This window comes from Oreochromis niloticus, linkage group LG13 (assembly GCF_001858045.2).
Source record: "Oreochromis niloticus isolate F11D_XX linkage group LG13, O_niloticus_UMD_NMBU, whole genome shotgun sequence".
In the NCBI taxonomy this organism is placed as follows: domain Eukaryota; kingdom Metazoa; phylum Chordata; class Actinopteri; order Cichliformes; family Cichlidae; genus Oreochromis; species Oreochromis niloticus.
Window position 1 is genome coordinate 22,366,675 of NC_031978.2, and position 17,726 is coordinate 22,384,400.

Consider the following 17,726-nt stretch of genomic DNA (forward strand, 5'->3'; position numbering starts at 1 on the left):
AAGTGGCATCTCACCCATCTCTACCTGTAACGCTGCTGTTGGGGTTGTTTTAAATGCATCTGTGCAGAGTCTTAGTGCCTGATACTGAATGAAGTCTAACTTCAAAAGAGTTGTGTCTGCTGCTGAATTATATGCTGCAAATCCACTGCTCATCCATCGCGCTCTCTCTCTCTCTCTCTCTCTCTCTCTCTCTCTCTCTCTCTCTCTATATATATATATATATATATGTGTATGTATGTATATTTTTTTTCACTGCCTTTCATTCTCTCTGAAAGGCAGTGAAAATAGGGCGAGTTTTAAAATAACGACGTTTGTGTATAATTTTTTTTTTTTTTTTTTTTTAACCATAGATTATTAATCCAAAGTCAACTTTTTTGTTTACTGTGAAACAACCAATCAATGCAGTTTCTTTAGTCAAATATGAAACTAACTTCAGCAGACTAGGCAGGAGCTCACCGGCAGATGGTGCGCTAATAATAGTGAACATATCTGTCTTAAGACATCGCTGTCGGTATCCAGACGTGTGACTTGTGTACAATAAAGAAAATAAAGTATATTATTAGTTTTCGTTCTTTTTTTAAAAGTTCAATAGTTACTTAAAAAGTACAAGTTTTGCAGGCATAAAGCCTAACTTTTCCTCTTTCAGTGTGCCAAAACGACTTGAGAGACTGAGGCAAACATCATTTACATGCTGCGTTGACAAGCTGTTGAATCGTGGGAGCATATTTATAATTTTTCACATGCTGCTTCTACATTTATGCTTTATTGTTGGTAAATAAATAAATACTTAAAGACATGGCATAATAAATATTGTTGGCGACTGTCAAGCCTTTGAGTCGCCGAGCAGCTGAATAGGGGAATAATGTTGACGCGCCCGCTGTTCAAAGTTCCAGGTTAAAAACTCCTTCATTTGTTATCAAATCCTTAAAATCTATAGAAAAACAGTGATCAAAACATTCTAGGCTTGAGCGGTTAGCAAAAGTCGACTTCCCCCATCACCCACTCATTCACAAAAATTCCCTCGAGCCGTGAACAGGTGATATAGCAATCACTACTACTATTACCGACACCACGTGACCCAAAGCTATGCCTATCCACAACATATATAATGACTTTTTTAGTTGAGTTGCTTGTGTATAACACAGGGTTCATTTTAATGGCCTCAGATCACTTCAATCGAACTATCATAGAGGTGGAGCTGCTGTTGAAACTCCATAAAACAACACACCAACATGGTTCACACAGATGACAGTGGCATCAAAATGGGATTTTACTATCTGTGATGTCCTGTCCTCTTATTGTTTATGCGAACTATTATTATTTCTTTCACTTCATAATCCAGACAACAACCGTGAACAGTTGGGGAAACTCTACCTCCACAGTTTTTGGGCTCTTCCTCACATTGTTTCGCCAACAGCTATGAAATCCCAGTCTACTGAGCGGTGGGGTGACCTCTACTGGCCACTCTAAAAAACTACAGGTGAAACTAACAACTGAACAGAATAAAACCATAACCACGGGGCCTTTTGTACAGTAGTTGTTGATAGTCTTGCATAACAGCTCTAGGTCCACTCTGTTGGAAAATAGCACCACTATTTCTGCAAGATCATTCAGACGTCTCAAGTCTTCAATTCATTTCAATTTTATTTATACAGCGCCAAATCACAACACCAGTTGCCTCAAGGTGCTTTAAATGACAAAAAAATATGATTTCAATTCAAAATGTCACAAATGAAAATCAGATTATTATTGTCCTTTCTTTAAAAAAGAATTAAATTGTGACTTTAAAAGTATAAGTTTTATATAAAACTCGATCTGAGGGGATTTCTTTGTGAATGCAGACTTAAACGGTAACGTTTCCTCTTTCAGTGGAAGTGGGCAAAATTCCTTCGTAACCCCTCGAGAGACTGAGACCAAAAAAGGAAAACAAACAAACAAACAAACAAAACATTTATATCGAGTTGTTGCTGCTTTGACAAGCTGTTGACTCGTGGGAGCATATTTATAGTTTTTCACGTGCTGCTTCTACATTTCTGCTTTATTTTTGCTAAATAAATAAATAAAGACAAGGTATAATATATTTAATGAGTTGTTCTTGTTCACCTCAGATTGTGTTTATGGACTTTTTTTGACCTGGTACAGGCTAGATCGTTTTTATTATGTCCTGATTATGTGGTACAGAATGTACGCTGTTTTTACCCTGACTGTATTTTAATGACAAAACTTGTGGACCTACAGCTGTTATGCAAGACTATCAACAACTACTGTACAAAAGGCCCCGTGGTTATGGTTTTATTCTGTTCAGTTGTTAGTTTCACCTGTAGTTTTTTAGAGTGGCCAGTAGAGGTCACCCCACCGCTTTGTATGAGAGAGACTATGGGCAGGGAGAAACGTGGGCAAGGCAGTGTTGCCAACTTAGCGACTTTGTCGCTATATTTAGCGAGTTTTCAGACCCCCTTAGCGACTTTTTTTTCTAAAAAGCGACTAGCGACAAATCTGGCGACTTTTTCTGGTGTTATTGGAGACTTATTTATGATGACTTTTTGACATGAAAGCGCGTATCGCTCCTACTCTCAACAAGCACCGGGTGCTGCCGTGGGCACCTCGCCCGTGCCAAAGCGCTCACAGGCAAAGGATAGTCCTCGCGCTGCTGCTATCAGGGTAGTAGATGTTCACACCTACAGTATGTGTCCAAACTGCAAATGAATCGCGCATGAGCGAAGCCGCTGCTCCCGCACTGACTGTAACACAGTCAGTTCTTCTTTTACTGTTATGCTGTTTTGTGGATCACAAGGTTTAAACCTACTTGTAAACACACACACACACAAAGAAAGTAACTCCACCAGAGTGCCTATTTCGGGTCACTTTTGCCGGTCCAAGCCCAGATAAAGGTGCAGGGTTGGAATTGTGACATTAAAAAACCATAATTGCTAAAAGAAATTTAATTTATAGTTCTAAATAAATTCTAAATGCATGTATGGTATTTTTTACTCACTTTATGTCTCTTCCACGATGTTATTTCTCTCTCCAACAATGTAAGTTACAATTACATTAGCATGACCAATTATGCAAATTAGGCGATGACGTCATTTGGCGACTTCTAGCGATTTTTAGGACAACCAATAGCGATTTTCCTCACTGAGGAGTTGGCAACACTGGGGCAAGGCACCTGAGCTTTTCTGCTCCAGATTACCAGCAGAGAATTGGTCATTCCTTGAGAAGTGTGCGTTAATGACCAACGTAAGTTTGTGATGTGTGAGTATGTGATGATAAGATGTGTTTGGGAGTTAGGGGGGAAATGACTATGTTTCTGTCTGGGTGCTAAGCTAAGCTAAGCTAACTCTCCTGCAGTGTGGTTGGGTATAATTGTGTACTGTGTTAGCTCTCTCAGTGGGTCTATGCATGAGTTGTGGGTAATATATGGCCTATGGTATTAAAGGGGATGTTAGTTATTTCCCACCTGTGTTTATGTTGATGTACTCTGGAGTTATTGATGTGAACACTTTAGTAATGTAGTTCTTTCTGTTCCTTTCAGAGACCACACACACCCACACACATACCCACGCACCTAAACCTCTATGCAATACCTGCTCCTCTGACAATCCCTGTTACCTTCAACTGTGTGAAGTCAATACAAGAGTCTGCACTATCCTCGGTGTCTTCATTGTCTCCCTTCTGAACCTTCATCCGGGCCTTGAGCAGTGTTCTGGCCGACACTCCGGGGAGTGGTAGCTGCAAATCTGAACTAGCACCTTACAGTGCTCCCAGTCCAAGCTATCTACCCAACAACATTTGTTATGGAAGACTATCAACAACTACAGTTGTTATGGAAGAGATCAAAAACTATGCATTCGACTCATTAATATCACGTGGTAGGGGATCATCAAAGGGTTTCGGCAACTGTGACGTCATCGAAAAAAACCCCATATATAGGACCCGCGTTCAGTCTGCACCACAGTGTATTTGCTTTTCTCAAATTTTCACTGCAGTTCGTCTGCGATTTAGAAAAAAACATTTTTACAGGTTTTCAACTCTTGTGTCCAAGAAGGATCTCCACTCGTCTTTTTATTAAGATACAAGACACATGGTTAGTTTGCTGCCATCTCCCAAGGAAACTACAACCTCAGACCCCGCAAAAATAATTGTGGTCCTCCTCCTCCTCCTCACTGGAATACACAGCATAAAAATGCCAATCCCAATGAGATTTATTCTCTCCAAAAGGAAAACCGGGAGCTGAAAGAGAGGACTTGCATGCTGAGGAGTCGGCTCAATGGCATCCTGAATGAACGAAGAAATTTCATTCACATGGATAACTTTGCTGATTTTCGAAAAGAAATGGAGGCCAAATGCAAGGCACTTGAAGACAACAACAACCAGCTGGTGGATGAAAACCAAAGATTGAAACGACAGAAGATGGATGTGGGAAAAGATAAAGATGCAGACATCCAAGCTGCATTTCTCAAGGAGCAGGTGGAATCTCAGAGCAAGAAACATCTGAAAGAGATACAAAAGCTGGAGCAGAAGTACAATGATCTGGAGGAAAAACATCAGCTCCAGGGGGAGAAATTAATGCAGCTTCAGCGAAAGTATCAAGAACCGGAGAACATCCAGTATGCACAGCTGGTGGAAAAACATAAACAGCTGGAGCACAAACATCAGAAAATGGAGGAAAAGATGCATTCGGTAGTGGCAGAAATGGAAGAAAAGTTGAAAAATGCACACATGACACTTGAAATTGAAAACGAATACAAGCAATTTGCGAAAAACAAACATCTAGAACAGAAAGAAGAACTGGAGCAGAAATGCAAAGAGTTGGAGCTAAAGCACCAACAGTTGGAGAACACAAATGCAGAAATGCAGCAGGACAGGATCAAAAAAGTGCAAGAGTATGAAGAACTGGCAAGAAAGTACAAAAGCCTGGAGGCCAGAAACACTGAGAAAATGAAAAGATACAACAGGAGGAAAGATATGTGCAACTTGAAAAGGAGCATAAAGAAGTGAAGTGCAGAAATGTGGAACTGCTGGAGGAAAACCATCAGCTCCAGAAGGAGAAATTAATGCAGCTTCAGCAAATGCGTCAAGAGGTGGAGATCATAGAGAGTCAGTATGCACAGGCACTGCTTCAGCTGGAAGTGGCAGAAATAGAGGCAAAGTTGAAAGATGCACAGATGCAGATGAAAACGGAAATAGAAAATGGAAAGAAAGACGTGGAGGCCACAAATACTGAAATGCACAAAGAAATGATGGAACAGCAGGAAAAATACGTGCATCTTGAAAAGGAGCACCAACAACCTGAAGAAAAGCTCCAAGCATCGGGCGAAGAGTTCAACCAACTCCAGGAAAAGTATGAAAATATTCAGGAGGAGAATGTAACAGATGTACAAGTGGAAAAGTTGGAGGAGAAAAACAGCGAGTTCATTGAGCACCCAAAGAAAAAGAAAAAACGTTTCAGGCTCTTCAGGTTCAAGTCAGATCAGGCGAAGGCTGAGGAAAAACGAAAGAAAGATCAGAAAAAGAAGGAAAAAGAAGAAAAAATGGACCAGGAACGGGGGAAAAGCCAGAGAAACAGAAAAAATGTTTCTGGTCCTGGTTGATCAGCTGCAAGAAAGATTCTGCTGACAAGAGTGCGGACAAGGCTCCCGGGGGTTCAGCTGAGGCTGTACAACAGTAGCTTCCACTGCCCTCCTTTCTCCACCCTGTCTCCATCTCGTTCCCTTCCGCCTCCCCACCCTTCCTCCCCTGACCTTCTGTCTTTCCTCAAGCCCCCCCTCCTGTCTCTCCTCTTTCCGCTCTCAGTCTACGGGCAGCACGAAGGTTCAGTGGAAAGCACTTCTTATCTGACAATAAAAAATTGGCAACAAACTTGTCTAAAAATGTCTGCTTCTCTGCATAACTACAGCTGTACAGCCTTTGTGTTTGAAACTAGTTTAAGAGTTAGTCTTAGGAATAAGTATTAATAATAATCGTGCTGTAACTTGCCAAAACTACTAATGTACTTTCAGGGTGTAGGACTGTGTAAAGAAAGATACTTTTGGGGGGAGTGTTGTTCAGTATTTCCAAGCTTTAGAAACAATATCATTGATCAAGTTACTTTGGTTGATAAACATGGATTATTATTAGGGATGCACCGATACCGATACTGGTATCGGGTATCGGTGCCGATACTGTAAAATGTGTGCGTACTCGTACTCGTAAAAGTTAACCGATACCATGAACCGATACTCATAATTCCCATGGACTTAAACGCCACGGTAACATAAGGTGTTCACAGTTGATGTTATGTGATGTAACTCTACCCTGAATATAATTTGCCCTGTAATATGTCGCAAGGTAAATACAGGTAATTAGAGCAATCAAACTGTTACGTTAATCATAAAAGTATTATTTTATGGTATGTAACTCTGAAGGGAGTTAAAATATTTTTCAGAGTTCTAATTTTCTGGAGGCCTGTGAAGGTAGCATAAAACGGGACGTTGCATGGGGAGATGCACGAGGTTAGCTGAACCAAAGTGAGAGACTCGGCTAGTTTTACTGAGGTTAACCAGCACAAAAGAGTGTGTGGCTAGAAAGCTGACCGTGTGAGAGCTTCACAACAGAGTGTGGGTGAAGCGACTTTTTGTTTCAATGGTCGCACCACCGTGCTGTATTTCCAGCTACGACCGCCGAGGCTACAGGCTAGCCCGGACTGCTTGGCTGCGCCTCGGAGGCAGCCGCTATGGACTGTCAGAGAGCTGGACAGTGACTCGCTAACGCGCTGTAGCAGAGACAGCATCGGGTCCGCAGGGAGTGGATTTAGTGTGGGACTGGTGAACGGCGACCTACCGATCAGCTGAACTGTAAGTCAGACTTTTGTGCTCTTACTGGGGAGAAGAGGATTTTTCTCCATCGTCCGGCGTGAGCAACAAACAGGCCTGCAACAAGTGTGAATGTGAGTGTGTGTGGGGCCCATGTGTGAATATTTTATGTTTAGTGGATTTATATAACGTGTTTTGGAGTGTATATTAGTGAGTCACTTACCAAAAGGTGATAACATAAGTTGGGTTGTTTAATATAATTTGAAAGGGAATTATGTCATTTATACAGTGTATTTCATTTGGTTAAGGAATTGGAATATCATTTGAGTTTAAAAAAGGGATGTGTTGTACAGTATTTGTCTCTGCCCTTACGTTCAGTAAACGTTTCGTTTGTGTTAAAGAGTTGTGTGGGGTCGTTTCTTTACTACTGGTTAAGTTTAACTTGTGTGTGGTAGAAGTATCGGTTTTTGTACTCGGTATCGGCAAGTACTCAGATCCAAGTATCGGTATCGGATCGGTTTGAAAAAATTGGTATCGTTGCATCCCTAATTATTATCCCATTAAATAACAGAGTGATGAACTTATAATGTACACATCAGACCAAAATGACAGTGTGGATGTAACAGTGTGCTGCTATGTATAAAACAGGCTTTATTTTAATGGCTTCCAATCACTTTAACTGAACTATCATAGAGGTGGAGCTGCTGTTGAAACTCTTTAAAACAACATACCAACATGGTTCATACTGATGACAGTGGCATCAAAGTGGGATTTTACTTTCTGTGATGTCCTGTTCTCTTATTGTTTCAAACTGATATCATAGATGTATCAAATAAAAATCTCAGTGACCTCGACTCTATTGTCAGAGGTCAAGTTTTCTCAAAATGTTGTAAATGCAACAACCTGGGAACAAGGATTTAAAAAAAAAAATGATTCCAAAGTATCCTTGGGTGAGATAGCTAACCCAAAATTGGTCTCCAGTGCATTACTTGGTGTGCCAATGTGTCTGAATGTTAGATAGAAAAGCGCTTAGGTGTAAAATGTAGTCTTTGTCCAATTGCTTTGTTCAGTTGTGCTTTGTAGAGGCACAACCATATAACAGGTGAGTAGGCACTCAGGTACATATTCAAAGTCCGATTCCAAGTAGACTGACAAAGCTTGACAAAGCCATGGAGACACGTGGAGCTGCAAACCAAGGGATTCCTGGAAAAGAAGACGAGAGCAGTGCGTAGGTATCTTCAGAGTGGTCAGCGAAGCTGACACTCTGTACTAGATATTTCCTCATGATATCCTGACATTAAAAAAAGCTTAGAGCTGATAGACTAGAGGTACCCAAAGTGTCGGTTGTAGCCCCCTGGGTGTGGTTCCGTAATAACAGAAATTCTGTTTGAAATTACTTACAAGTTTGCGCAGTTACATGTTTAAACAAATGTATTTTATTTATATAAAAAGTGAGTTAAAATGATAGGTGTGTCACACATTGGACTTAACACTTTGCATATGACTCGGTAGCAGTAGTGCTAACAGCCTGTGTCGTTTGCTTTTTGAATAAAATTTTCAAGGAAACGCATCAGTCTCTCTTGTATTGGTTGCAGATTGGGTAGGTCCTAGCAGATTCTCTGGTTTTTAAGTGGGCTTTTTACGTTTTAAAAATGGAGTTCATCATTTGGTTTTCTCTTACATATTTACACTGACCTGCTTACTATTGCTCAGGTTAACTGTTGGAAAAATCTACTAATAGACTGGTTGTCTTTTAAAAGATCCTGGGAATTTCTGCAACTTCATGTAACAGTAAAAAGTGTGACAACTAACCCCAGTCTACCCTATACAATTATTTTTTTTTTTTAAAGATATGTAATGAATTATTTATTGGGATGTTTTTACTTTATTTTTTTTAATGCACAAGAGTCCATGAAATGCTTTTAGCTAACGCAGAGTTACATGGCATTATGAATTCACCAATATGCAGGTTGCAGGTGAATAATATAACAATGGGTAGTCTGCTAGAGATTCAATAAAATAAAATTAGACAGGTGCACACATTTGGTATGTGAACACAGAACGAAGAGGAAGTGGCACCTACCTGGAAAACTGGAAAGAATGAGTCTTGTTAAGGATAACCTTTTGCTCAGTGACAGCACCCAATCCAAAATGCTTTCTGGGATGTTTATTCAAACTGTGGTGTATTTACCACAGGATATAAAAATCTCTTATATTCTTTAAAAACAAAAAGTCCAGGCTACAACTCACAAAAACAACAAAACCAAATAAAAAAAATTCAAAACTAAATAAGTCAAAACCTAATCTTACAGTACCCAATACTGCTGGATGAGCTCATGAACAGCAGGCATGCAACTTGAATAGCTCTAATGTATTTCTACTTGATTTAAGTATTTCTAAGTCATGCTACTTTCAGTTTTGGCTGTTTTTGTTGGAAAACATTGTTCCTTTCACTCCATACTAATTGTTTGAGCTTTCCTTACTCATTATTTTGCAGATAAACTGCATTGTCATAGATACGGCTTAGCAGTTATATATAATCATGTAAACTCATCAAAAGCAAACAGCAATAGCAAATTCACTCCATAAAAATTCAAAAGCCCATGAGTTGCACGTCCGAGTCCACGTTATATATAGTTTAGCATTTTAAAATCTTTCTCTTTTGTTAAACATTGCGGTGATTTTAGTTTGTGGCAGCAGCTAAAGCTTGGCTGAAGCAGGGTCAAGCAACAGGCCAGTGAGACTGGAAAAGAAAGAAAAAAATCAAGGTGTTGCAGTGATCCAGGCAAAGTAAACCTGAATGAAACGCTCTGGTGGGATCCTAACTGAGCTGTGCATAAATAAATCCCTGTAAACCTCAACAGACCGACCCTTTTTTAAATCCATGCTTGACTGTAAGCGTTTATTTAATATGTTCCCGTTTGCTTAAATAAAGTTGGGTTTTTTTGTTTATTATTCGGCCTGTCATTGCTCACAGCTGAGGTAAAGACGGTTAATGAGATACCGACTGTTATTTGTCCGTGAGGAAGTAGCTAATCCCCTGCTGACCTCTCTGTGCTGCAGACCGTGTGGAAACGCTGCTCGGTATAGCACTTGTGAGCCTCAGGACCTCCGTATCTGCCATCCATTAATTTAGCTTTTTAGTTTTAGGATGGAGGAGCTGAGGTCCAGCTCCCCTGTGCTTAAGTTGGACCTGAACAACTTCCACTCTCCCGGAGCAGAGAGCAGCCGGCATGTCTTAACGAACCCTCGCTCGCTGGAGTCTTGCGCTCGGCTGGGTGTAAAACCGGTTCAGCTTCTAATTAAATCTCTAAATGACTTCATTGCTGAGCGACAGGACGCGCCGTTTGAGACAATGAGAGTCATGCATGAATCTTATGAAAAGGAGAGGCTGAAGATTTTACAAAAGTGCGGCCAGGAACGGCGGAGGATTATCCAGGCGGCCGGGGACAGGCGGCCATGCAGCAGTAAAGCCTCAGGTTTGGAGGCGTTGCCTGACACTGGACTGGAAGAGCGCTGCTCAACAGAAATGCCCTATGCAGATCTCTGCTCTGAAGAGAAGGCTGTTAGCAGGTCCTCCTGCTCTGCTCCTAGTAAAAGGGATCCAGAGAGGAGCACAGTGTGCAGCTTCAATCTGGGAGACCTCATATACTCCCCAGCTACCGAGAAGAAGCTGAAGATGCTCACCAAGAACATCCAAAAGCAGATGTGTGTCACAGTATCGGAGAGAGACCAGAAGATAGCTGCTCTGATGCTGGTGAAGCATGAGGAGGAACAGGCTCGTTTGAAGCTCAGCCAGCAGGAGGAATGGGAGCGACAGGAAGCCCGCAGGCAGGAGGCGGCCCAGCAAGTTCAGGCAGAAATAAAGAGGAGGAAGAAGCTGAAGCAGAGTACGAAACGCTGGAATGAGGAGCTGGAGGCCCGCATGAGGCTGAGGGAGCGTCGAGAAAAAGAGAAAGCAGAACAGCTTAAGCAGGAGGTGCTGCTGCAAGAAGACCAATGGAGAAGGCTAAAAGAGGAGGTGGAAGTGTATCGCAGGGAAAAGATGGAGGATGCACAGAAGGAGGCGGAAGAGCGCAAACGCTACCAGGAGAAGCTGCTGAGGGAGAAGGAGGAGGCGGGGAAAAAGGAGCGAGAGAGGGAGAGACAGGTGGCAGCGGAGAAGGAGGAGAAGGCCCTGAGGAGCAAGATGCTGAAGGAGAAGGGGGAGCGGAAGAGGCTGCAGGAGGAAAACCATAAAGAGCTGCTGAGACACATCTTGCTGAAACACCAGGTTGAGCTGCAGGGGGAGGAAGAGGAGGCGCAGAGGAGGAGCACACTGGAGAAGAAGTTGCAGCACTCCTGCCAAAGGCGCGCCAAGTCTGTAGAGGCACGACTCGAAGAGCTTCGGGAGCGGGCTGCCCGGGAGGAGGAGATGAGTCAAAGAGTGCAGCTGAGGGCCGAGCTGCAGAGCGTCCAGCAGCTCACACACAAGCAGATCCTGGTCCAGCTGAGCCAGAGACGCATGGAGAGAGCCGCCCTGCACGCCTCAGCGCAGCACAGACGCAGAGCTCAGCAAACCCAGCAGCACAACAGACACAGGCAGCTCTGCCACCAGAGGCTCAGAGAGGAACTACAGAGAGAGGAGGAGGCGGCGAGGAGAGTCAGAGAGAGCCGCATCTCCACAAAGGAGCGGAAGAGGGAGCGGCTGAGAAGGCAGCGAGAGCAGATACAGGAGGAGGCACAGAGGCTGGCTCGGGCCTCCTTTCACATGAGGGAGAGAGTGAGGCAGCAGACGCACAGCCGGACCTTTGATCAGATGGCGCTCGAGGCTCAGCTGACTGCGTCTTTAAACCGCATGACTCTGTGAACTCTATTCAGACTCGGTTTAGCACCTGTACGCTCACCCAGAGCTGCTTAGAAAAGGATCTGCAATGAAACAATAGCTCCAGAGACTTCCAGAAATACTGAGACACATCAATGTTCTCTGCACTTTGAATGTAAATGAATTTAAATTCATTATAAATGGTCCCCGAGATTCAAGGGCCCTTGAACATCATATCAGAGCTGTTCTTACAAAAATCATTTTTGTCCATTGTAATCAGACACGTGAACATTTGGAGATTTTAATAATCCAAAAAGTCAACTTTTCATTTGATAGAGTGCAATAGTTGGGATACAGTTTCAAAGACTTCCAAACGGTTTCATTTCATTTTATTTAGTTGAGGTTAACTGCTTAGATCAGCAAGACCTCTGAGTGACCTCCTGTCAGGGTAGACTTTACAGGCGCCATTGTGGCTCTTCAACCATTTGTGTTCAGTACTTCACAACAGTGTATTCATTTATATTTTGACCCCTGGCTAGTTCTTAAGCCTGAGATGAGAAATACTGCTGTATGAAATTAAAAATTTGACATATAGACAATTTTTCTTTGTTTGATCATGTCGCAACACAATATATGCAACCCACATTCAACTAGTGACAGCAACTGTGTAAAGTTTTCAAATATAACCATCAGGCACTTGATGGCTAGAGCATTTAGCTGTTAGTGGACTGCAAATAAGAGGGGAGGGGATAGTCTGCAGAGGCTGGAAAGGAGTCAAAGTGCAGTCCTACTGCAATGCTCTGAATGAGCTACGAGGACACGAGAGGCCAGAGTTAATGTTTGCTAGACCACAGTGTTGCCCGTTTTCCTGTTAGTCTGACTACTGCTAGTCTGTTATAAAATCTTTATGCCACTTGAAGCTTTTTATCACATGCAAGATTGAAACAGAGCAACACTGTATCACTTTAATGCTAGACCATAACAGATGTTTGATTTCACCATTAGCAGCGTGATCATGTATGCCATATTTTTAATAATTACATGAAGTGTAAACAGGAGCACTTCCTGTATTCAAATGGGGGTTACATGTAGGACAAATCATCAAAGAACTCCAAGGAACTCTCTTTTCAGACAGTATTAAAGAAATCTTTATTCTCATGGCATGGTATTCAACCTTAAAATAAAAAACTCCCGCAAATGAGCCCTGATCAGGGAGTTCATAAAAACACTTGATTTTTTCTAGTGGTGTTCCACCAATGGCAAGCTTCCACCGAGGATCAGAGTGGAATTTTCCACCAGTAGGAGAAACAGAAGTCCAATAAGGATCTAAACAGAAATTGATCAATATTTATCAGACTGAAACAAAAATTAAATAAGCAACACTCGACAGCATCAACCACAGACAGAATGAAGGCAATCCTTAAAGACAAATAAGGTTTTTAAAAAAATAAATTAAAAAAAAAGTAGTTAAAATCCAAGTCCTCGTTTGAATCAGGGTATTTGGTGGCATGTCATTTATAAACCCCAAAACCTTCCTTTTGGATATACTCCTTTGTCATGTCTTCTGTGGTCACTTCCAAAGGTTTGTAGTGCAGATGGGTTACATTTATGGAAACCTAGATGGTCTCTAACCTGTGCATGTGTTTTCATATGGGTTCATACATGAACTGTGTTTAGAGCTTAATGAATAAAGGACAAATTTAAGTGTAAAATATCTTAATATTGAATTTTAATTTCATAGTTTTTCTATAGTAAACCAATCTCACGATATTCAGGGTAGCTGTTAAAAGGGGAGTTCTGCTCCACACGTTAAACATAAGAAGTAAACAAGCTTTAGGTAAGTCGATGCTGCAATCTACAGCGTTGTGTGACGAAAACAAAAAAGAATCAAGTAAATAAATAAGCCATTATAAAACCAGAAGACATTTCACGTTTCAATATTTCACATGTTGCACACACTAAAGGAGCTGAAAGAAGAAAGAAGGAAAGTAAAGGTAAAAATTGCTCTAAGTGGCAGTGAGTCAGTAAAACATCTGTAACCTCCAGAATCTGCTTGATAGTTCTTGACACGTACCTCGCCTGCTGCCAGGAACCTGTCTCCGTCTAACATATCACCTAGCATGAGAGTTGCTGGACCAGTTTACCGGTTGGTCTTAAAGACGCTGTTCTGACTATTTTAAAAAAAAGTTAAATCACAAAACTCGCACAAGGAATCTCATTTGGCTGCAGTTATTATCACTTCACATTGAGAGGTTCAAACCTGGGCCCCTTATCTGTGTTTGGATGTTCTCCATGTGTCCCCGGTTTTGTCCCCATGCCCCGGCCTTATTCCACACTGCACAAGCATGAATGCTGAGTCAAAGAGATGATTCTAAATTAGCATTAGCTGTAGCTGTGAGTGTGAGCACTTGGCCCGTGCCTCTGTGATAGCAGACAGACAGACGGTAACCTGTCCAGGCTGCCTCTCACTCGACACGATCCCCACCATAAACCTGCTCAGACAAACAACATTATAAAAAAACTTTGTTGTTTGTATTATTGCACATTTATAATCTGAAAATCCGGCCATATTTTCAAACTCTTAGCCGTAAAATATAATAATATAAAGTGTACGCCCTAGAGAACTTATTTTCTAGGTGAGAGAGTATCGAATTATTTGGTTGTTCCTGTAAATCTATTCATCTTTTGGGATATTTAATACCTCAACATGGCATGCCTTCAGCGGACTGTGGCAACAAATGAGAGCTGTTTCTGCTTTCCCTGAATGGAAACTCAATTCAGCTATGAAAATATATTAGTTACCTGATTCTTTATCACTACCCGGAAAGCTTTTTGACACCCAAACAATAGCCTGGCACAAATCCAAGTTACACTGAAATAAGAGGACCAAGGTAGACTCTGCCAAAGCCCATTTTGTCCTCCAGTCATTGTGGCATATAGTACAGGTGCTCGGAGTTTTCCTTTCACACCCCTTTAAAATAAATTGCCCTCATGTTTTCTTTTAGTCATCGTGCACTCCGAGGGCCAGCAACATTGGAAGCCCCACACCGATGATGAGAGTGAGGCTCTCCAGAAACCCCAAGTGTCTCTGCTGGTGAGCTTCGGCTCCAGACTGCTGCTCGGAGTCCAAGGGCAGCTCATCAGTTCTGCTGCTGCTGACCTCAGGGAGAACATGCACCGTGGCCACGTAGAGAAACGTCCCCGCTGAGAAGAGCATTCCCACTCCTGTTGCACTGAGCTGATTCTCAGACGAGCTTCCAGACTGCAGACACAGCACACATCAAGTTAAATAATTTAGAACCAGCAACCGTCTAGTCACTGGGATTTAATGCATGTCCTTTCAAGCAGACACGACTGTCAGATTGTGCTTTCTTACTGCATATAATATGAAGTAAGTGGCAATAGCAACTATAGGCGCTGCAGCTGAAAAGGCCAGTAAGTGTCCCTGAATGAACTTCTTCTCGAGGCCTCCGTGCATCAGAAAGGAGACCAAGCCAAAAGCCGCGGGCGCCTAGACAGGAGAGACGGTCAATAGCATCATGCTCGTCACCCAGACATCTGATCATTTCAATGAGACGTTCTCTCACCTTGTGCAGAATCACAGCAAAAAACACTACAACTTGTACTGTCACTTGACCTGTAGCCACAGCAGCACCCAGAGCAAATCCATCAGCTAAAAGCAAACAAAGAGATTATTACTGTGATGGTACACCTACTTCTTTTATGTGGATTTGGATAGGTCTCCGGTCTTTAGGATGTGCATCATGGATGATTGCTGTTTGATTTGCGACTCCCGTCAAGCTTGGTTATCCCTGTTTAAATAACTTTAAAGTTAGATCCTACAGGCTGTTCTGCAGAATCACATGCTGAGTCACACGGGGGCATAAGGAACGTCACAGTTTCCTTGTAAACTTTCCACCCCTGTGTCCTCGAAGCCAGCGAAACAGTGCTTCTCAAGCAAAAGCAAGAGAATAAATATGCAGAGGAGAGGTTTGGCTGTGTCACATACCTGCAGCATGAATAACCAGGCCCAACGTAGCTGTGAAGTGGATGCTGTTGGACAAACGAGTCGTCTGGTCTGAAATTAGACATTACACACATTAAGGTAGTTAACAAATCTGTGGAGGCAACACTCTGCAATATAAAGCTGGTGTGAGAGCTCTGACAACTTGCCGCGTGTGGAAAGGTAGCTTCCCAACTGATCGACGACAAACATGAAGGTGAACCCGAGCGTCAAAGCAACCCCAATGAAGAACCGAGGTGGGAGGCCTCTCTCTGCCACATTCCCATTTTCTTTACTGGAATTTAGACCGGATGACACATCAGAGGAAGATGACGCTGGAGACGGAAGATGAAGGACAGAAAGAGCTTTTGATAAGCTTGTTTTTGTTTTTTGTTTTTGTTGTTTTTACAGAGAGCAGCATTTTCATCTCCCACCTGCCTCATCAATCATCTGGAGGCTACAATCAAACACATGCAAATTTGGTGGGTTAGCGCACCCAGATAAACACAAAGCTTGCACAGGAGCCATTCTGCTTCATTTTCATGTGCATGTTTGAGCTTTTCCTGCTCACCTTTCCACGAGTCTTCCAGCAAACCCACTCCCTCTGGGATGGTGATGGCCAGCGCTGTCCCACACAGCAGACCTGCCCCCCAGGATGGAGACGAACTGCAGGCTTTTCTAGGGTTAAGACACGTGATTTCAGCTGATGACTGAGATTCCCCTCACAAGTGCTACTTGTTCAGCAAGTTTCCAAAACAACAGCCTTGCACATTATGAGGGCACGACAAATAAGACAAGATGAAGTAGATCCAGACAGTCCGATGCGATAGCGGACTGGATATAAACAAAGGAAATCACTTACCTCAGACAGTTGAAACAACAGTGGGATGAATCCAAGCAGAAAGGAGCCTACAAACATCGCCACAGATATAAATGTAATAATCAGCCCTCCGTCCATGGCGACGACTTCTTCCTAACACGAGTGTTTACCCGGTTCGCCGCTTTGCTTTCATTTCAGCGTTAGATCCCACTGAGATCCGGGACGGTGTGTGTTCTCATTGTGTCGCTGGAGTTTAATCTCTACTATCAGAGACCAGAATGCTGTTCTGCCTTTCCACGTCGCACCGCCGTGGCCGCCCCCCCTCGTTTGCTACACAGCTGCTTCCCAAGCAGCAGCGCCAAGTGTCCGACAGCGAGAACTGCAACCTGGGCCAAACTATTCCTCTGTGCCCCAGTTAAACATGACCCAGGCCGGTTTTGACAGGGTGGGTTGAAAGGTATTTTCTGGAGAGGTTTTACGCGCCCATCTTACACTGTAGGACAACACATCTGTTACACACATTATCCAACTTTTTTTTTTTTTCTACAAATGCGCTTAATTGAATCTTTTCGGGCTTCGATTGCGCAACATCTCAATCTCAACAAAGTACTCCCAGACCGCACTAAGTGGACACTATAAAGAGCACAGTGAGTGTGTTATAGACGAATTCCTTCACAACGTGAGGCTCCTGATGGAAGAAGAGGGAGTGTAGGTCACTGGCTGGAAAGTTTTGTTTGACTTGGCATTACACAGGTTACATAACAAGCCGATACACTCCCTTTTGCATACCACTAATATAGTTTAGTACTTAAGTTTATTTTAATAGCCCTTTTCCATTGACATAAAAGTTAAAGCACTGTGCAACAATTAAAACACGCTATCAAAAGAGTAAAACACAAGAAGAAGAAAACAAGGTATAGAGGGCCACAAGTGCCAAAATAAATTAAATTACATACAAATTAAAGAATTAAATGTCATTTATTCATTGAAATAATTCTTTAAATGAAATGAACAGGTGTTTAATTATTTAAATATTTATTTCCAATTTAAATTAATTCACTACACATTTAATTAAATATTAATGTCATTTTCTGTATTGGCCTGCCATACAGTTCAAAAGTGAGAAACAGATTGAGACAGAAAGGTGCTTTAGTTTGAGTGTTTCAGAAATGGCTGAATAACCATCTCTGTGGTTTACAGAAAATGGTCATAAAAAGAGAAGTAAGCAGCAGTTCTCGAAGTGAAAATGTCTTGTTGATGTCTGAGCTCAAAAGGAGAATGGCCAGGCTGCTTCGAGCTGACGGG

At 42.3% G+C, this 17,726-nt stretch overlaps 2 protein-coding genes across 2 annotated transcripts; one reads left to right on the forward strand and one right to left on the reverse strand.

Annotated features, from left to right (window-relative positions):
* The first annotated feature begins 4,335 nt into the window (after positions 1–4,335).
* LOC102077740 (coiled-coil domain-containing protein 177) lies at positions 4,336–13,505 on the forward strand. Its single transcript, XM_025897750.1, has 4 exons — positions 4,336–4,886; positions 4,937–5,589; positions 8,390–8,394; positions 9,931–13,505. Exons 1-4 carry the CDS (start codon positions 4,336–4,338, stop codon positions 11,641–11,643), a joined length of 2,922 nt encoding a protein of 973 aa, XP_025753535.1. The 3' UTR covers positions 11,644–13,505.
* A 214-nt stretch (positions 13,506–13,719) lies between these two features.
* LOC100708959 (zinc transporter ZIP9) lies at positions 13,720–17,046 on the reverse strand. Its single transcript, XM_005473976.4, is given in 8 exon segments — positions 13,720–14,860; positions 14,975–15,109; positions 15,186–15,271; positions 15,608–15,676; positions 15,772–15,936; positions 16,173–16,251; positions 16,253–16,279; positions 16,464–17,046. Coding segments are annotated over 8 exon segments (918 nt in total). The 5' UTR covers positions 16,560–17,046; the 3' UTR covers positions 13,720–14,599.
* Between the last annotated feature and the right edge of the window lie 680 nt (positions 17,047–17,726).